The sequence below is a fragment of the Periplaneta americana genome, chromosome 2 (genome assembly GCF_040183065.1).
Source record: "Periplaneta americana isolate PAMFEO1 chromosome 2, P.americana_PAMFEO1_priV1, whole genome shotgun sequence".
In the NCBI taxonomy this organism is placed as follows: Eukaryota; Metazoa; Arthropoda; class Insecta; order Blattodea; family Blattidae; genus Periplaneta; species Periplaneta americana.
Window position 1 is genome coordinate 31,071,976 of NC_091118.1, and position 22,584 is coordinate 31,094,559.

Genomic DNA, 22,584 nt, shown 5'->3' on the forward strand with positions numbered 1-22,584 from the left:
GTTAATTTTTAAATCTTAATGGGATTTTGGAATAAACAATCTAATGAAACCCTCATTTTCTCTTTTCCAATTAATAGTGCCACCTAGAATGTTCACGGATGCTTAGCTCATGTGTACATTCCTGCCAGGAGCGAAATAGGATGCTTTGTACTATTTCAACTTATGAATCTAAGTATATCATTCATATGTTTTTTCAATACTTACAGTGGACAGGGATTTGTGGGCACCATTTCTTCAATTCTAACAAGGTGGGGCTTGGTCAGTTCTTCCTCTTGGATAAGTGATGATGGTTTGTCGTCCATGTGTTCCATATAGTAAACCACACTCATTAGGTCATTGGTTCGACGCCCGATAATGCCCAAATATAACATGACATTATAAGAAGTCACCTGTGCATTATCACCTGTGTGTAAGGAAAACATTTCCAATTTCAGATCAGTTTATTAAAATTACAGGTATATTCATCAATGAACTTGAGTCAAACCTCTGCTGCTTGCAAACATATGCCACAGTGGATTCACAGCATAGAATTACTAAGCTCGAAATCAAAATATTGCTTCGGAATATGTATGATAAGAACTTTGTGTTAAATTTTTAACGTAACTTCTTAACATGTTTCGACCTATTTTCGGCCATCTTCGGAACTGGTCGTGCCTCTTGTTTCCTGTGTGGGTGCGTTCGTAATGTAGAGTCAAAGAGTGTATGTGTTTTGAAGTTGAGTTGTGTATTGAGAATATCGTTGGGGTGTGTTTTCGTGTGTCTGTATATTTCATATTGTACCTCAAAATCTGTGCTTCAGTGGCTGGTCATGATAATATCTTTGAAAAATATTGGAGTGCAAGAGGTCAAATGACTTTATTGTCAAACGCCTGGCATTAGAAAACAACAACAACATATTTCATATTGTTCTAGTGTGTTGAGTTTCTGGCTTTTTGGTTGGATGTGCAGTATTTCCATGTCTGTGTTGATGTCTCTGTAGGTGTGGTTGGCATTTGTGATGTGTTCTGCATATGTGGAGGTGTTTTGTAATTTTGTTATGGCTGTGATGTGTTCTTTGTAACGTGTTTGAAATGATCTGCCTGTCTGTCCTATGTAGAAGTTGTTGCAGGTGTTACACATCACAGTCATAACAAAATTACAAAACACCTTCACATATGCAGAACTCATCACAAATGCCAACCACACCTACAGAGACATCAACACAGACATGGAAATACTGCACATCCAACCAAAAAGCCCGAAACTCAACACCTAGAACAATATGAAATATACAGACACACGAAAACACACCCCAACGATATTCTCAACACACAACTCAACTTCAAAACACATACACTCGTTGACTCTACACTACGAACGCACCCACACAGGAAATAAGAGACGCCAAGACCAACAACGACCAGTTCCGAAGATGACCGAAAATAGGTCGATTTATTTTTTTTTATTTTATTGGGTTATTTTACGACGCTGTATCAACATCTAGGTTATTTAGCATCTGAATGAAATGAAGGTGATAATGCCGGTGAAATGAGTCCGGGGTCCAGCACCTAAAGTTACCCAGCATTTGCTCGTATTGGGTTGAGGGAAAATCTCGGAAAAAACCTCAACCAGGCAACTTGTCCCGACCGGGATTCGAACCCGGGCCACCTGGTTTCGCAGCCAGACGCGCTGACCGTTACTCCACAGGTGTGGATAAATAGGTCGAAACATGTTAACAAGATACATTAAAAATTTAACACAAGGAAGTTCTTATCATACATATTCCGAAGTGAAACAGTGTTAAAAGTTGTGTAATCAAGATGTTTATACAAAATATTGCTTCGGCGCCAAGACCAGCAACAGCCAGTTCTGAAGAAGGTCAATAACAGACCGAAACATGTTAACCAGGTAAGATAGAATTTAACACGAGAGAGATATATAGTACATATTCTGAAGTAATATAGTGTTAGAAGTCGTGTAATCAAGATGTATAATCAAAATATTGACAGTAGCAGTAGTTTATTGACATTGCTTCACCCTGAAATTATTATATAAATTATCTCAATTATTATCAGCATTATCGTTATTTCCTTTATTATAATAATTTCTATGTAGGCTTACAATAGCTTCCGCCTACGTTGGGACCATATGTTTTAGTCCAATAAAGTTGCGTGTTAGGACCAAACTTACAAGCAAACGTTTTGATGGGGGCAAATAAAAAAGTTAAAATTTTTTCTTCCACCATTTTAATAATGTCAAAAGAAGTGCTTATATAAATTTTGCCCACTCGACCGCAATTACGAGGGCCGTAAAAAAATTAATTCGCCAAGGGCCGTTAACAGAAAGAAAAAAACACAATTTCATTGGACAAATTTATTGAAACGGGCACAGCTTGTTGAGCTATTTTTCAACATATTTTCCATCGGAATTGAGACATTTCTCATATCATGGGATCGACAGAGAGAGGTGCAGACGCAGTCAAACGCTGGTTCCGATCTGAGGCGGCTGACTTCTATGACACAAAAATTGATCCTATGGTATGACAAATGTCTCAGTTCCAGTGGGGGATATGTTGACAAATAGCGCAACAACTGCTGTATCAGTTTCAATAAATATTTCCATGAAATTGTGCTTTTTTCTATAAACGGCCCCAGGGAAAATCACTTTCTGGACGGTCTCGTAATTGCGGTCGAGTGACCAAAATTTGTATAAGCACTTCTTTTGACATTATTAACATGGTGGAAGAAAAAATTTTATGAATTTAAATACTATTATAGTCACAATCATGCCATGGTATGAAAGAAAAATTTCATAACCTCGAGCGGGATTCGAACCTGCGACTTCCTGTACTCCGGACGTGAGACGATCTCGATAGCTCAGTGGTGGAGCGCCTGACTTTGGCGTGAGACGATCTCGATAGCTCAGTGGTAGAGTGCCTGACCGGAGTACAGGAAGTCGCAGGTTCGAATCCCGCTCGAGGTTATGAAATTTTTCTTTCATACCATGGCGTGATTGTGATTATAATAGTATTTAAATTCATTAATATGTCACATCAACGGACGTTTATACGTCACCAACATCGTAAGATGAAGATTACATTTGTAAAAAATTTTAACTTTTTTATCTGCTCCCATCAGAACGTTTGCTTGTTAGAGGGACAAATACAGTACACGTCAATATAGGCTATGTGTCTAATTCCAGTTAAGAGGAACAGCCACATTACTGGACCAAAACGCATGGTGCCAACGTGGTCCTACTAAGCAGAAACCACTGTACTTCTTAAGTACCGTATCTTATTCTGGTGTTTAAATGTTAGTCTACAAAGTATGTATATTTGTGATTTAGATATGTTATTGTCTATCTACTCCTCTTCAGAATTTTATCCTGGTATTAGAATTTAAAATTTCATTTTAGAAACAACAGAGATATGTTTGTGAATTATGTAAAATTTACGTAGCCTAATATTCCTGTTATTTTATCAAAATGAAACTGTCCGAACACGAACTTTGATCTTTCAGGGTACTTTTATGTAACATTTTACGTCTGATTTATTATAAAATTTACTTAGCTTTCCGTACAATGACACACAGATTAATTAATATGCCAATGAACAATGACAACTACACTGAAGAATTAAACACAATAAAATATATAGCACAAGACAATGGATACAACCCTAACATAATAGACACACTAATAAAAAAGGCAAAACAAAAACAGAACAAACCAACACAAACAGCACTCGAGAATAAATACATAACATTAACATATCACAATACCAATACCCACAAAATTGTAACTTCATTCAAAAAACTAAAATACAAGATAGCATACAAAACAAATAACACAACACAGAAATATCTAAATAACCACATTAAACATTCAAATAAATATAATTCAACTGGAGTTTACAAATTAAAATGCAATAGTTGCCCACATTTTTACATAGGACAGAAAGGAAGATCCTTTCACACAAGATATAATGAACATATTAAAGCTATAACCAAACCCTACATCACATCAAATTATGCAGGACACATTATCAACAATAATCATGACTACAATAATATAGAAACAGATATGGAAATTTTACACATCACACCTAAAAGTTCACAGTTAAACATCCTAGAACAGTACGAAATATATAAGAATACAATAGCATACCCACAATATATACTTAACACACAACTGCAGTTCGATACGCACATATTATTCAACATCATAATACATCATAACATACAAACAGCCAACCCCCACCATAGGAACAACACACCCCCACCCCTACCATCGACAACTGCACATCGCAGAGTCAAGATCACCAGTAGTTCAAGAGACACTGAAGACGACGACACATAGCGTCGAAACGAGCCGTCTGTCGAAGGTATATACCTTTTTTTTTTTAACAATTTTAACACTTTTAACGTATGACAAAGTAAATTTTAGGTTTTTTAACAAAGTGTTAACGAGAACTTTAATCAATGAATAATGATTTATTATTATTATTATTATTATTATTATTATTATTATTGTTATTATCATTATCATTATTATTATTGTTATCATTATTATTATTATTATTATTATTATTATTATTATTATTATTATTATTATTACAAAAGAAGTAAATTAAAATCATCAGTACCGGTTGCAGAAGACACAGCCCTGCAGTATATATTGACTACACCCCAACTCTGGCTACTAGCAACAGGCATCTATAATGAACACCGATCAAAATACCTCTCATTTCTCGTGACAAACAACAACTGAATAGGCTACAGTGGACTTTATGTTGTCAGCAAACAGCTGGATACATTAAGAAGATTGATTGATTGATCATTATTATTATTATTATTATTATTATTATTATTATTATTATTATTATTATTATTATTATTATTATTATCCAAGACCTCTTCAAGTGATATCTCTATCCAATGCTTTTGTTTTTACAAACCTATGGATCAACAATTGGCTCTCTTCTGACAAAGGAAAAATTTTACAGTCTGTACAAAAGAAACCAAATGACCTGGAAATGTACAAAAACTTGCCCAGACATGTTCAAACATTTTTAACAAGAGCCAGAACAGGTCACATTGTCACTCAATTGTACCTGCACCGATTTCATATTTCAGATAATCCTACTTGTCTGTGGTGTAATAATCATGATGAAGATCTGGAACACATTCTTCTATACTGTCCATATATAAACCACAAAAGAAGTAAATTAAAATCATCAGTACCAGTTGCAGAAGACACAGCCCTGCAGTATATGTTGACTACATCCCCACCTCTGGCTACTAGCAACAGGCGTTTATAATGAACACCGATCAAAATACCCCTCATTTCTTGTGAAAAACAACAACTGAATAGACTACAGTGGACTATAGTGGACTTTATGTTGTCAGCAAACAGCTGGATACATTAAGAAGATTGATTATTATTATTAAATAAATGAAAATGAAATAAGTGAAATGACATGAAATATGATAAAATTTCTAGTATCTTACCTAACAGAGAAAGAATAGGGGCATTATCACAGCGTACTAAATGGAATATGCGGTTGATTCCATCGAGTAACTTCTTCAGAAGAGCCTCACATTCCTCCAATTTATTTGCTACAGTATCTGCGCTTTTTCTCTTCTCGGCGAGGGTGTAGGCAAGACGTGCAAGTGTCTCCTGTTCCTCCAATGCACGACGATTGTTCACATCACGTTGATCATCGATCTTCTTGCGCAGCTCACACACCTGATCCTGCAGCAACTCCACCTGCATAACATCATTACCATAATTAAGAATTTTCTATCTGTAAAATGTCTGATATCCTTAATTCTATTTTAAAACTATTACAATTTATTACATATGATTATGTCTCGTGACGAGAATATTGTACGAAATGGAAATATAAAAATTGGAAATTTATCTTTTGAAGAGGTGGAGAAGTTCAAATATCTGGGAGCAACAGTAACAAATATAAATGATATTCGGGAGGAAATTAAACACAGAATGAATATGGGAAATGCCTGTTATTATTCGGCTGAGAAACTTTTATCATCCAGTCTGCTGTCGAAAAATCTGAAAGTTAGAATTTATAAAACAGTTATATTATCAGTTGTTCTGTATGGTTGTGAAACTTGGACTCTCATTTTGAGAGAGGAACATAGGTTAAGGGTGTTTGAGAATAAGGTACTTAGGAAAATATTTGGGGCTAAGAGGGATGAAATTGCAGGAGAATGGAGAAAGTTACACAACACAGAACTGCACGCATTGTTTTCTTCACCTGGCATAGTTAGGAACATTAAATCCAGACTTTTGAGATGGGCAGGGCATGTAGCACGTATGGGCGAATCCAGAAATGCATATAGAGTGTTAGTTGAGAGGCCGGAGGGAAAAAAGACCTTTGAGGAGGCCGAGACGTAGATGGGAAGATAATATTTGAAATGGATTTGAAGGAGGTGGGATATGATGATAGAAAATGGATTAATCTTGCTCAGGACAGGGACCAATGGCGGCAGTGGCGGTCAGTGAGGCATTCTGGTGGTGGTGCCAAAAATGAAAAAAAGGTTGTACGCAAATCACCCTAGTGAAACTGATAATCACAGCTCACGTTTACATTATGTTAAATAAAACACATTAATTAAACCAGCTATTTACCAGGTGTACAGTTAATAATGCATCTAGTAACAGTTACAATAACATTTCCGAAACTAATAACGAAATTTACAGACACAGATAATGCAAAACTTTCACAGTATTGTTAGTCAAATAGAAATAAATTTTATAACTAATAAAATTACTGGCAAAAACACACGAGATAAACAGTGATATAAATAATAAACGAACACGTTTGCATTTTATTTAATAGGCCAATGAATCCAAGGCAGTGGCCTGAATAACACATGTTCATGTCCTGCACAGATCTCATGTATCGTTAATAAAAGCATCAATACTATAGCAACAGTGTAGCGATATTTAGTTGCCGCAAAATAAAAAAAATATTACACAACATTAACAAACAGTGTTACATAATATGAAAAAAATATTTATTTTTCTAAAAAGAACCATGACTATCTCTGCATTCAATATTGTTAAACGGATAATACTTTACACATTCAAATCCAAGTTATGTGCATTAGTTTTGAATTGGCAACATTACATTAACATTTGGCGCGGAACTTTAACTTGTGTTTTCGTGCAAGTCTGCGGTTGATGGTTCCTTTCCTAACGTCTCCAACAACCCTGCCATCTAGCGAAATTTCTGCATTACTGTGCTCTAGCAGACGGAATATTAACTACCAAGTCAAACTGAATTCGGCTCAAAGTCTGCCATAAGAAACGTATATAAACTAGAATCAGTAGCCTTTTGTACAGTGTTATATGGACGTAAGCAGTGCCACACAGAAGTGGCTCCAAAGTTCGGAAAAACGCTGCAAGAGTGCGTCCCGATCTGTGCGCGCGCTCATTCAGATGAAATACGAATAAAAGTGTAGAAATAAACTATTAGAACTGCTTTTTAGGATATTATTTTTTGTTTATTTCATTGGCTGTGCCATGGCACACTGGCACTACCCCGAAAGCTGCCCCTGGATGGCGGGCTTATGTGAGGGCGGCAATGAACCTCCGGGTTCCTTCAAAGCCAGTAAGTAAGTAAGTAAGTAAGTAAATAACAGTTTATTATTAAAACATGCATGATAAAAAATTAAAAAAGGGAATGTGAAGATTGGTGGATGGATTGGACAGAGAGGTCTTTAGCAATTTCAGCAAAATTATAGTTGTGAAAATTCAGGATTGGATTACTTCTTTAACCCAACAGAGGCGCTATGTACAGTATAGTTTGGATGGTCACATACCTAGCATTTTGCTGAGACTAGCACAGCATTGGATTTTTCCTTATATAGCTTTTGAGAGGGATGAAATATCAAGCTGAAGTGAGAACACGTGTTTGTTTAAGACATGGGGCTTTCTTCTGATGTATTCCAATATACAACATGAACCGTAAGTAATGCCATTCATTTCAAGAGGTTATTCTTTGACATATTTCAAAAAAAAAGTTTAATAAAATTTCGCTCGTTTTAGTTTTCTTTCGAGGAAAAAAATGTTTCTATATGAAACATTTCATAGCGCGCTTTGCAAAAGCCATTGATTTAATTCCCAAAATGCACAGTCAATTTAAGAGAACGGTGCATAATGACAATAAAATTATTGATGAAATTGGCAACAGGCCAGGATTGTTTGGCCAAACACCTGCATAGAATTGGAATTTATCAGTCCCCTAACCGTCCATTGTGCAACTCAAACCAAGAAATTGATTCGGAACACCTCAAAATCTGTGCTTCACTGGCTGGTCATGATAATATCTTTGAAAAATATTGGAGTGCAAGAGGTCAAATGACTTTATTGTCAAACGCCTGGCATTAGAAAACAATAACATAAAATTATTGAAAGAATTTTAGTTTTGTCCTCTAAATATGCAGAAATTTGATTCGAACAAATGTAACTTTTCAAAATTCCTTTTCAGAACGAAAAGATACATATGTTCGGATCAAATTACTGTACATTTAAAGAAAACAAAATTAAAATTCTTTCAATCATTACTGCTCTCTTAAATTGGCTTAAAATATTGGGAATTGAATCAATGGCTTTCCTGAAATACGCTAAAAATTGTTTCATATAAAACAATTTTTATCTCGAAATGGAAGTAAAAACGAGCAAAATTGTATTAAACTCTCTTGTTTGAAATATCTCAAAGAATAACCTCCTGAAATTAATCACAATACTTACGATTTACCTTGTATAATGTCTTTGAAAAGAATGTCCCAGCCCTATTTGTGTTGAACTGCTTTTGTATTGCAAAATATATTTCTTATTTTATTTTAGGAAGATGTAAGTTGCCTGGCATAATCCTTGCATTCGCAGAAGGATTAGGAACTTTTAAAAGGAAATAATAAACCCGAATAGGATTATAATTCCACTGATTTTACAAAGATATGACATTAATTACTCCATCATAACTCAGGTACTAGTCTGACAGATATTTTCTGTATAGAGTACCGGTACCGTGAACTGTTCGATGAAAATTATTCTATCAGCTAATAGCCAACACTCAAAGTCAACTAGAGAGAGGGACAAGCTTGCAATCCCTTCCATTATGGTGTGATTGTCATTTGAATTTGATATTAAGCAAAATGCTCATATAGTGATCAGTGCCAGGTTAAGGGGATATATATACTTCGCAAGGCAAAGATTTTCTTTTCTTTTCTTTTTGTTGAATGGCCTTTCCTCAATAGTAAGGTGAAGGAAAAAATGGACAAAACTTATCTTCGGTAAGTCTGTCACTCATTTCCCGTAACATACGTTTTCCAAACCCATTTTCCTTATAACTTCAACATTTTTTCTGATAAATTCATGAAATTCAGCATGCAAGTGTATTTCATACTGAAGAACAAACTCTGTCTTTAGCACTATTTTATCATTTCAAGTTCATTTATTCATTAATAATTCTTTATTTAAAAATTATTAAATTTTACAATAATTCATGGCAAAAAAGATCGCAAAAATATTTCTTATTTATATATTCAACTAATAATGGCAGGATTTATTAATACATTCATTATGAACAAAATAGAAAAGAAAACATTAAAAAATATCCGAAATTGTACAAGTTATCAGAAAAAGCAATTTTCCCTGCACAATTTAAACTATAATTACCCTTAACAATAGAATTCTTTTAGATTCTAAAAATTTAATTGTTTATTAATCTAGAAGTATTGTCTAATCACTACACCAAATTCCAGCGCAAATTAATTCTGAATATGTAGAAATTAAATTTTGAATTATACTAAATTTATACCAATGAAATTTGTAGGTACATACCCCTTAATAAATTATTTTATCTAAAGTTCATTTTCATCTAGATTTAATGTTATTACATGTTCAAAGGCTGAGCAAACTTATCCCATTTTTATTGCATTTTGTATGACAATGTAGGAAATGCACTATTTTGTATGACTGTCAGAAGATAGATGTCAATGGACATTATTAAACTGACTCAATAATAATAATAATAATAATAATAATAATAATAATAATAATAATAATAATACTAATAATAATAATAATAATAAAATGTGAAAATAGTGTATAGATCTAATACACACAAATAAAAATCTTTTCATACTTTCTTTTCAAATTACAGTAAAAATCTGTTATAGCGAGATCTGAAGATACAAGAAAAAGTTGTTATTGAACAAATTGTCATTGGGATCCAAATGTTACGATTTTCCTACTACACTCAGGGACAAAAAAAAACAGGACACTTCTATATTTGCTTGTATTTTGTTGCCAATTATTTCAAAATGAAACAAAACCCATTTAAACAAAATAATGTTTCATTTAGCACCTTATACGACAACATTTGAAAAAAAAATCTCTGATGAGAAAATTTACAAAAAATTACAAAGGGTGTATAACTATGGTATCGTTTGGTCTAACTGTTTTTTTCATTTTATGGTGATTTAAACATTAAAAACTCTTTCTAGTAACGGGTATTACCCCCTCTGGCTTGAATAACTGCATCCATACGTCTTGGCATGCTCTCAATTTGATTAGCAATGTCTTCTTGAGGAATAAGTTCCCATTCTTCGCCAAGTGCTCGCCTCAACTCTTGTAACGATTCTGGTCTCGGTCATCTATTCTTAACACGCCGTCCCAGCATGTCGCACACGTGTTCAATTGGGTTCATGTCTGGACTCCTTGCTGGCCATGGAAGAACATGGATTCCCACTTCTTGGAGATAATCTCCGACCGCATGGGCAATATACGGCCGTGCATTATCATGCATTAAAACAAAATTATCGCCTACAAATTGGCCAAATGGCACAACATGATCAGCCAAACATTCATTTATATACCTATCAGCTGTTAGTCTTCCATTTTTCAACAAAAACCAACTCTGTACGAGCATCCGTACACACTCCTGCCCAAACCATCACTCCACCACCTCCATACGGCACATTTTCGGAAATGCAACACTGTGAAAATCGTTCTCCTCTCCTTCTCCAAACTCTTTCACGTCCATCAGGTGAGCACAGATTGAAACGGGACTCATCGATGAACAGAACACAGCTCCACTGTCCATTTCTCCAATCCCTGTGATCATTTGCAAAACGCAGTCATTCAACTCGATGCATCCTGAGAAGTCTGGGACCAGTTGCAGGTCTACTTGATATCAGTCCACTTGCTTTCAACCTCCTTCTAATTGTTTTGGCCGAAATTGGGCGTCCATGCATGTTAAATTGCTGGGCTACACTAGTAGCTGGCAGGTTGCGCTCCCTAAGAACTCTCAACAACATATACCTGTCTTCATTTGGATTTGTAGCTCTTGGACGACCCGAACCTGGTCTTCTGGTACCAGTATATTCTAGGGTCTCTCTATGCCGTTTTATGGCATCATGGGTTGTGCTTCTAGCCATATTCATAACACTTGCAATGTAACGTACACTGCGTCCATCATCATAAAGGGCTACAGCTCGAGCCACATCTTCAGGTCGCATCTTGTTTTAAGACAAATGTTACAACCCCACTTAAACTCAGAAAATGTAAAAATAAAGAAATAACGAATGATAACGATAATGAAGCACAAAATGGTTGAGACAAAATTGTTATAGCGGAGACTCCGAAAGCAAAATTGGAATATTTGGTTGTAATGGCTTGTTTATAAAACAAAAAACAATCAACAATGTATACACGTCTCCATAACAACAGATGGCTACCATAATATTGTATGAGAAGATAATGTTTTGCAAAATACCAGCAAATATTAAAGTGTCCGGTTTTTTTTTGTTCCTGAGCGTATTTAAATTAATAAAACCACTCAAACCAAGAAAAGGATTCGGAACACCTCAAAATCTGTGCTTCAGTGACTGACCATGATAATATCTTTGAAAAATATTGGAGTGCAAGAGGTCAAATGACTTTGTCAAATGCCTGGCATTAGAAAACAATAACAACAACAAATTAATAAAACCCACTATATTAAAATTGAAGTTCGTTACTTCTGGCCAATCTAAGTGTACATACCTAGGAAAGGCACAATATATTTTCAGGAATACTTTATATATGGGGCTTAAATCCATTGCACTTATCTGCCATATTAGAGTAGTATTAATTTAATAAATTAACTAGTAATTGTTGGTAATTCTGAATAACTGTGCTCTGCAGGGGGTAAATTTTGTAATCATTCAATTGAATTTCTTGTTTGTGTTGGGAATAAAATTTAGAACTCTATTCCCCAGCTATAGTGCTTATACATAGCTTCGAAACATTGCATGTCTCTACATTTATAAAATAGTGCAAACACCCTCAAATCTAGCTTCACGATGAAGACTGTGAAAGTCTCAAAGTACGGTACAATTAATTCTACAGGATTTTCATCAAACTTAAGTGTGACTTCTCCATCACATACACTTGGTGTGAAATACAATATTTATTATGTATGAGTATACCTCATTGTTGAGTTCATTAACATAATTGAAGATGGCGAAGTTCTCTTCTTCCTGCTTCACGAACTGTGCTGTCAGCCTGTCAATTTCGCACTCTCCAGTGAATTCTTTTATTTGTGACAGTATGTCCTCATACGTGGCAATCAAATGTTCAGCAGCTTCTCTCTTCTTTTCTGAAAACAAAAGAGGGTACTTTGAAATTGAGTTCACGATTTTACTGTTGGTGTTTAATGTATGAGCTAGTAACCAAAATATATGGCAGAATTTTGCAGTAAAATTTAACAGAAAAATTGAAAAATACATTCTTATTTCTTTCTATCTAAATATAAATCGAAATGTCTGTAGATCTATCTAAATACTGTAGAACACCATTAGTGGTAATACAAGTTTACATGCGACATAGTGGATTAGCAGACGAGGAAGTGGAAGAAAGCTATGAAAAGATAGCAGAGCTAGTTGAGAAGGAGAAGAAAGGAATACCGGTATGCATAATCCTAATGGGCGACTGGAACACAGTTATAGGAGAAGGACAAGGTGGAAGAACAGTTGGAAAATATGGATTGGAAAAAAGAAATGATAGAGGAGAATATTTGATGAATTTCTGTAAAAGAAATGCAATGATTAATCAATCTTCTTAATGTATCCAACTCAGTGGCGGCTCGTGATAAAATATTATATGTGTTCACAATTTTGTGTTCCAAAATCGAAGAGAATTTGAAATCGTACGTTTTTAGCCTAATATGAAATGTCATGATTCCAATGTTTCACTGTCGAAAAAACCGTATATAAATTCAAAACAACATATAGTCTTCTTATTTCTAATTTTTCCTGAAAGCCAGTTTACCCAGTTCTTTACCCTTCAAAATTACTTGAACAGAGTTCATTGTTTACGTTTGATAAAAATTAATACATAAAACAATTTACAAAAGCGTGTGTTCAGTAATATACTGTATTTTGATTCACAACACACTGATACACTATAGCCTATACCAGTACTGTAATCCCATTCGCATAGATTGATTACTATAAATACATGCCAGTAAATATTATTCTTAAATAATACCTATACACCACCATACAGATAATTCAATTTATACCACCATCACATTCAGCCAGCACGTTTATTAAAGCTAAACTATGCCATATGCCAATACTGAAGTATAGTAATTCACAAACTACACTCTCGTAGCAGCACTGTACACACATCCACATAAAGTAAACATTCCGACAGTGAGATGCTGACACCTGCAAGCTAAAATACAGACTTATTAAATTTTCTCCTCGAGATACAGCACATAAACAATAGGCAGCGATGCACCTGACATCTGTAGGATAGATTCACTGTTCACTTAATGCTTTGTGCTCTTGACAAGTCATAAGCGGCCAGCGAAAGACAATTTTCTCCCGCGCATGCGTGAAATTTCTGTAATCTACTTGAAAAGAGCGTGGCTTGTACGTGAATGGATGTTGCCAAGTTTACATAAGAATTTTATGCAAGATGCGGGAAGTTTAAAATACTCGATCCTGATATTATACATCTCCACTATGCCAATACGGTATTAAATAATAAAACTAGTCGTGCATTAATGGAAACAAGGTGTTCACGTGCTCTTGTGCTCTTATTGACGCACCACCACTGATCCAGCTGTTTGCTGACAACATAAAGTCTACTACAGTCCACTGTAGTCTATTCAGTTGTTGTTTTTCACGAAAAATGAGGGGTACCGGTATTTTGATCAATGTTCATTATAGATGCCTGTTGCTAGTAGCCAGAATTGGGGTGTAGTCAATATATACTACATGGCTGTGTCTTCTGCAACCGGTATTGATGAGTTTAATTGACTTCTTTTGTGGTTTATGGATGGACAGTATAGAAGAATGTGTTCCAGATCTTCATCATGATTATTACACCACAGACAAGTAGGATTATCAGAAATGTGAAATCGGTGTAGGTACAATTGAGTGACAATGTGACCTGTTCTGGCTCTTGTTAAAAATGTTTGAACATGTCTGGGCAAGTTTTTGTACATTTCCAGGTCATTTGGTTTCTTTTGTACAAGTTGTAAAATTTTTCCTTTGTCAGAAGAGAGCCAATTGTTGATCCATAGGTTTGTAAAATGAGACTTTACTGAATAAAAGCACTGGATAGAGATATCACTTGAAGAGGTCTTGGTTGCAAATATGTTGCCTGTTGATTGTTGGAAATACATTATTCAAACAACATAAACGAAGATACACATGGACATGCCTAAGGGGCGAAAGGCGATATCAGATAGACTATATACTGATACAGGGAAGATTCCGAAATTGCTTAAAAAATGTGAAGACTACCAGGAGCGGATATTAACTCAGATCATGTCCTGCTGATAGGCGAAGTAGATATTCGTCTGAAGAAGATACGAGGAAGACAGGTGACGAAGAAATTGAACATGGAAAAATTTAAGAACGAAGAGGACAAGAAAATTTGAACCAAATTTTCAAGAGAAAGCCGCTGGATTAGAATACACACCTGAAAATAATGAGTACTTATTTACTTACTGACTTTTAAGGAACCCGGAGGTTCATTGCCGCCCTCACATAAGCCCGCCATTGGTCCCTATCCTCAGAAAGATCAATCCAGTCCCTATCATCATATCCCACCTTCCTCAAATCCATTTTAATATTATCTTCTCATCTACGTCTTGGCCTCCCCAAAGATCTTTTTCCCTCCGGCCTCCCAACTAACACTCTATATGCATTTCTGGATTCGCCTATATGTGCTACATGCCCTGCCCATCTCAAACATCTGGATTTAATGTTCGTAATTATGTCAGGTGAAGAATGCAATGTGTGCAGTTCTGTGTTGTGTAACTTTCTCCATTCTCCTGTAACTTCATCCCTCTTAGCCCTAAATATTTTCCTAAGCACCTTATTCTCAGACACCCTTAACCTATGTTCCTATCTCAAAGTGAGAGTCAAAGTTTCACAAAAAACAACCGGTAATATAACTGTTTTATGAATTCTAACTTTCAGATTTTTTGACAGCAGACTGGATGATAAAAGCTTCTCAACCGAATAATAACAGGCATTTCTCCTATTTATTCTGTGTTTAATTTCCTCCCGAGTATCATTTATATTTGTTACTGTTGCTCTCAGGTATTTGAATTTTTCCACCTCTTCCAAGGATAAATTTCCAGTTTTTATATTTCCATTTCATACAATATTCTCGTCACGAGACATAATCATATACTTTGTCTTTTCAGGATTCACTTCCAAACCAGTAATGGGTACTGGAATCATTAAAAAAGTTTTATACATACAACAGCAGAAGAAACAATAGGATACACAAAAGGTGTGAAGAAGAAATGGTGAACGGGAGAAGAGTTTGGGGCAGAGGAAGATATCAGATGATAGACGACATTAAGATATGTGGATTATATGCTGAGACTAAGAGGATAGCAGAAAATAGGGAAATACCGGTACTGGGTGAAGATCTGCCATTTGGCAGAACACTATGTACACGAACAAACCTATTAACTTCAACAGAAACTTTTAGAAAGTGCATGTCCTACATTATGTAACCAAAGCTATTGTAGAAATCACTCATGACCTACATTTTATAAATCGTTGTTATAATATACAGAAATATTTTCGAATGTTTTGTGAAACATATTTTACTGTAATTTGTAGCTACGGGATCTACTTTCTGAAAATTTGTACATTTGTAATAGGCTCCAGATGTCAATCACATAATAAGAGCTAGAGAAGAGGGAAAGCATTTCTATCCTGTTAGTGACCGGTAACCCTGTGGTTGCTGAGTTTTTCCCAAACCCTTCACTATATTATATTGTACGTTGAACTAAACAAGTAAAGGAATCAACAATCTGTAATGAAGTACAGGTACTAAAGTTTCCTCAAAACATCGTTCCCAAATTAAAGTAGGCCTATGCATATTGTGTGAGACGAAAAAAAAAAGTTTCAGTTAACCCGCAGGTTTCAGTTGACCGAAGTTTGGATAAATAAAGTTCTACTGTATCTAAATTTAATTATACCTTATCCTACTCTACTCTTTCTACCCTCTCGTACATATGAAGGAGTGTAAGGAAAATAGTTCTACCCAATTGCATTTAAGCACTGTTGTCCAGCTAGCTGGAGTACTACATACTACAAGTTTTCATTTAACACTTCCATTCACTTAATCCTCTACTTATAAGTGTGCAAGGAAAACATGATTCAAAACAGCTTTGTTTATAGACTCTGCAGTCCAATTCCCATATTTCTACGATAGATAGTTACAAAGATGATTGCAGAAATAGCGGAGTCAACTTCATCGCATGAAGCAAACACATGGCAACATCTTGGCAGCTTATGTATGGAGACTCACCGAGTTCGTTGATCTCTTACATCTGTAGGGTTATACGAGTAGAGTGTTTTAGTGGCGATGTTGCCGGACTGCTGAAACTTCAAACTTAATTTTCTAATTAACCGTGCATTTAATCACAAAACGTAGTATAGGTTTTCTATTCATTTATGTGTACCCTATCGTCTCTTTCAATCTGCAAGGTTATATGCTGTACAAATAGGAGCGACCAAAAGACAAAGGTGAACAAAATTAACATTACTTTTGTACTTTTGTTTACACGTTTTTAATAAATACAATACAATTATTTCACAGCAGAAGATGTTATGCACGATTTTGAGTAACTAACAAAATGTTCCTTGAACATTACAATACGAAATCAATAACTTAAAAATAATTCCGATCACATATACAACTTTCGAAGCTGCTGGAGTATATTTACATCACTGACGTCATAGTAGTACTGCTATGCGAAAATAAACCTTTTAAGACAAAATTTCGCCATAATCTCTTTTTTGATTTCCGTCTCATACCAGCCGTATTATGTCTTGCAAAATGTTATTTAAAGAAGCAAATCTAAGCATAGGGAACTTATAATGATCGAATGGTTTGGCCTTTAATTTTGGATTTGTTAGGTTCATGAAAATCTACTGGTACCTATGTGCTTCTGAAAATCGTAATAGAGTAATTTTCGCTGCAAATTCACGAATCCTTGAACAAATTTTATAAATAATTGATTAAATGGCGATCTCACTCGTGTTAATTATGTAAGCATGTGTGGCTTACAGCTGTTTCGGTGCTATTCGACACCATCCTCAGAGCCTACTAGAGCTCGACGCTATCTCAACTTCGCTGCCTATTGTGTGGGTGCGTTCGTGTGATGAAGAGTTGTGTCAAATAGTGTGTATTCTGAAATTGATCTGTTTGTTGAGAATTTGACTGGTGTGTGTTTTAGTGTGTCTGTATATTTCATATTGTTCTAGTGTGTTGTGTTTTTGGTTTTTGGGTTGTATGTGTAGGATTTCCACGTCTGTATTTATGTTATTGTATGTGTGGTTAGTATTAGTTATGTGTTCGGCATATGTAGATGTGTTGTGTCTTCTGGTTATTGCTTTAATGTGTTCTTTGTATCGAGTTTGGAATGATCTGCTTGTCTGTCCAATGTAGAAACTGTCGCAACTGTTTCATGTGAGTTTGTATACGCCTGTGTGGTTGTATTTATTTGTTTGTGTTGTTTGTGTGTTGAGATGTCTTTGTAGTGTGTTTTCTGTTCTGTATGCTATGTTGTATTTCTGTTTTCTGAATGAGGATGCGATCTTGTGTGTGTTTTTGTTTTCGTATGTGAGTGTGATGTATTTCTTGTGTTCGTGTTGTCTTTGTGTGTTTTTGTGTTTGTTGAGTTTTTGTTTTGTCTTCCATATGATGTCTATTATGTTTGGGTTGTAACCATTTTCTTGTGCTATGTATTTGATTGTGTTCACTTCTTCATTGTAGTGTTGTTGGCTCATGAGTATGTTGAGTAATCTGTGTACCATTGTCCTGAATGCAGCATGTTTGTGTTGTGTGGGATGATTAGATGTGTTGTGTATGTGTGTGGTGGTGGTGGTGGTTGGTTTTCTGTATATTTTGAAGGTGTGTTTGTTGTCAACTTCTGTTTTGGTGATGTCTAGGAAATTTATGGAGGTATTGTTTTCAAGTTCCAGTGTGTATTGGAGTTTTGGGTGTATTTTGTTTATGTATTGGTGTAGTTTGTGTATCTGTCGTTTGTTTCCTTTGTATAGTATGAGCATGTCATCTACGTATCTGTGCCAGTATATTATGTTGTCTGCATATTTGTTGTGTTCATTGTTGAGTATGTATGTTTGTTCGATGTTGTGTAAAAATATCTCTGCTAGTATGCTAGATATGGCAATCCTTCTGTTTGGGTGTAGTATTTGTTGTTGTGTGTGAAATAGTTTTGCTTTGTTACGATGTCTGTGACTTGGATGATTTCTCGATGTTTTATAGTTTAAGGAACTGTAAAAGCTAAAGAAGTCCTTCATACATTTAAGCAGTGCAGTATGTGAAAGCTCATTTAATTTTAGCTGCAACTATGGAGGCAAATTTCCTGGATTTGCGGAATGGGGAGGACAGAAGAGCTCTAATTTGTGTTGAATTATTTCCATTTAGCATCTCTGAATACTGCATTTCTACATAATGCAATCTATTCTACACATTAAGGACAGTATGTCTCCTCCTTTTCCTATACATCGCTGCTCTACTTAACATATGCATGGACAATCTTTGCACCGCTATCCTTTCAGTGCTTTCTTGTAGTGGAAGAAAGTAATCTATGCGCAGAACAATCAGCCTGCCGTGTGTTTCAACCCGTACAGGCTTGAATATGCGCTGCTGCCCTAGACTAATTTAATCCCAATTGAATTCCAGGGTATTTGGTAGGCTGGGAGATATACGAAAGTGTTTCAACTGGAGGGAGAGGGGGAAGGAAGAAAGAAAAAACAAAGAACAGATACTCACTTCGTTTTTGTGCTTCTTTTGCCTCCAAGTCAGCCATGATTCTTTGCTGGCCTTTGACTCCCAAGAAGTCCTGCAATTTGATATCATGATCCAGACGACGCTGCAGCTCCCTCATCTCCTGGCTCTGCTGCAGCAGGTCCTGTTTTCCTCGGTCCTTAAGGGCTCGGAGTTTATTCTGTGCTTCCTCCCTCTGGTCATATGCCAGTGTAGCCTGTTCGACTAGGTCCACCATCATCTTCTTGCCCGCATTAAAACGTCCCACCAGTTGCTGGTACAGCTTGTTGAAGTATGTCCTCTCTTTAAGTAAGTGATTTATCTCTTCTCGCAGTTTTCCGTTTGTAGCAACCATCATATTGAACTTTTCTGTAGTCTGTGTAGAAATAAACATTGTTTTACTGCACATGCAGAGCAGGAAAACAAGAAATGAACACGGAACATTCTACTATCTCAGTTCAGAAATATAATATTGAAGGAAATCAAAACAAACTCATAAGGGAGGCTCACCAAGTGATAATGGATTTTCACAAAGATTGTTCCCCCATATTTTCCGTTTGAAATAAGAAATTTCCCTATAAATTTCTACATCAGGAGAAGGTCTGCCCTTCGAGATATGATTTTTCAAAATAATAGCTTTTCCACTCTTCACTCATTAAAAAGACTGTACCACTATCCAGCTAAATTAAAGCAGACGCTTATACAGACTCTTATTATGCCTCATTTCGATTATTGTGACGCATTATTCAGTGATCTCAGGGTGGATTTATCCCAAAAACTGCAACGTGTTCATAATGCATGTGTTCGCTTCATTTGTAATGTCCGCTACTACGATAACATTTCGCCTTCTTTCGATAAATTATTGTGGCTCAGGTTAAATGAGAGGAGAAAGTTACATTTGCACACCTCTGCTCCCTCTTACTTATTTGTTCGATTCCACAATCTTTCTCGCTATCATAACTTAAATACTCGGTCACAATATGATATTGATGACATGCTAGAAATTCCACTCCACACATCATCTCTTAATTCTTGCTTCTTCTCGTCACTGGAATTCTCTGCCGCCTGAAGTCAAGGGCTACCGAACTTTAATTTCTTTTAAATGTTAATTAGAAAAATATCTTATGATGAGTTGCCAGACCTAATGCATTGCAAATATTTAATGCAATGTATTCCACAGTATTTATTTATTCATTTTCTCTTATTTTTATTGTGTAATCATGTAAATCGTGTTCATTTATGACTTAACACCAATATGTATCCCAATGTATTGTTTATTTTATTATTATTTTTTATTATTAGTTTATTTTTTTATTGTGTACATTTTATTCAACTGTCGGTTTCTGGTTTAATTATGTGAATCCTACTTACTTGTAATCTAATACAGTACTAATATGTATTCCAACGTGTTTATTTTTATTTTTACTGTGTACATTTTTTATTGAATTATCGACTTCTGTTTTTGTGTGATTCGTATTTGATTCTAACAACATTAATATGTATTCCACTATGTTTATTTTTATTATATGAGGTAAATTTTTATGCAACTACCTCTTTTCATCTCATTATGTACCTAAATCGTATCAGTATGTAATTACTTAATTCCGATCCAGTTGTATATTCAATTATGTAAGCAATTTTAAATCCTGGTTGAGTATAAGAAAAGGCCTTATGGCCTTAACTCTGCCAGGTTAACTAAAGCCATTATTATTATTATTATTATTATTATTATTATTATTATTATTATTATTATTATTATTATTATTATTATTATTATTTTGCTGTAAGGGAAGATGGACTCTTTCGTAAGAAATTAAAATATTTCTACTGAGTGCCATTGGACACCTCTGTTTTATGATGGGAGTTAAGGCAAGTAGATAAGAGAAGAGAGTATCACCTGCAGTGGCTGAGTGGTCAGACCTTCGGCCTGTCATACAGGCGGTCCGGGTTCAAGTTCTGGTCAGGCCTGGAATTTTTCATTTATGGCTTTAGGCTAGTTACCGAGGTAAACAGGCTATAGAAAGAATAACTTCAGAAGATAAAATGGTGAAAGTGTTAACAATAAAATTCCAAAGCACACAGCTCCGATTGTTCAGCCTCTTGATGTTTATGACTTTAGGCCTTGGAAAAATTTCATTCGGAAGTTCTCTGATAGTGTTTTGTTACCTGGCACGAATATTATATTGCATCAGAGAGATAATGTGTTAAAATTGCAGTTCTTAATACATAAACAGTTTTAATCTCCTAGATATGTAATTATGTTTAAATATTCTTTTATAAAGCCAGATTGACAACAAACCTGATTAATTTATCACCCCTGTAGAATTCTGTTGTCACATTGATGCACAGAACTGCTCTAAAGTTGACTGTATTTTTCTGAAATGTTCGTGGTGCAAAGTTCCACTGTATTTTGAGCATTTATGTAATGATTTCCACTACTATGGACAGTACAGTGAGTAATTTCAGGCATACTTATGTTTTCTTATTTCTTCATAGACTATTCTATAGTCAATTTCATGAATATCATGCATCTGATATGTAATTTTCACACATATTATTTAAGTAGATTTTGGCAGTATGGTGATGAGATTTATTGCCTCATATGTCTAGCACATAACACTATTTGCATTAGCTGTTATAGCTCTGGATTGAAGATTTTGAAAAAATCATATCTCGAAAACTAGGTCCTTTCCAGATGTAGAAATTTATAGGGAGGGTTTTTATTTTAAATGGAACGTATGGAGAAAAAATCGTTGTGAAAATCCATTATCACTTGGTGAATCTGCCTTGTCAGAAACAGTGTCTGCAAAGGCTAACTACTGTACTCCAACCAGGAGAAAGTCTCAGGGGAATGAGACGCAGCGGGTAATGCTGTGAATAAATGTTGATGTCATAAGATGTCAGAAGGTCACACACGTGGGTACACGCATCTCCATTGGCTAACTCTCAAACCACAAACGATAACACTGATACACACATACTTATACTGCCCTAGTTACAAAATTAGATCACGGTTAATCTCTTGGTCTTATAATCCCTCCATACAGGAAATAACATATGCAGGAGAGCGAATGTTTTTTAAACTGACGTTATAACGGTAATATTATCTATCTACTTCGCTCCAATAGATGGCGCAATAGTAAGCACATTCCTTTCACGGTTAATCTCCTGGTCGGAGAACAGTAGGATTTCCTGGTCTCTGATTGGTTCAAAAACCCTCAATTTCGATGAAGTCAGATCTTTTAAAATGCGAAAGAA

The 22,584-nt window shown here is 35.3% G+C and overlaps 1 protein-coding gene across 2 annotated transcripts in view; it reads right to left on the bottom strand.

Moving 5' to 3' along the window:
• Positions 1–22,584, bottom strand: part of Ccdc114 (Coiled-coil domain containing protein 114) — a 36,433-nt gene that overhangs the window by 6,396 nt on the left and 7,453 nt on the right. For both annotated transcript variants that reach the window (XM_069814257.1, XM_069814265.1), the window contains exons 4-7: positions 19,333–19,702; positions 12,480–12,649; positions 5,487–5,745; positions 205–403 (exon numbers count right to left, since the gene is read on the bottom strand). In XM_069814257.1, coding sequence (XP_069670358.1) covers positions 205–403; positions 5,487–5,745; positions 12,480–12,649; positions 19,333–19,702 — 998 coding nt within the window. The remainder of the gene's footprint in view (positions 1–204; positions 404–5,486; positions 5,746–12,479; positions 12,650–19,332; positions 19,703–22,584) is intronic.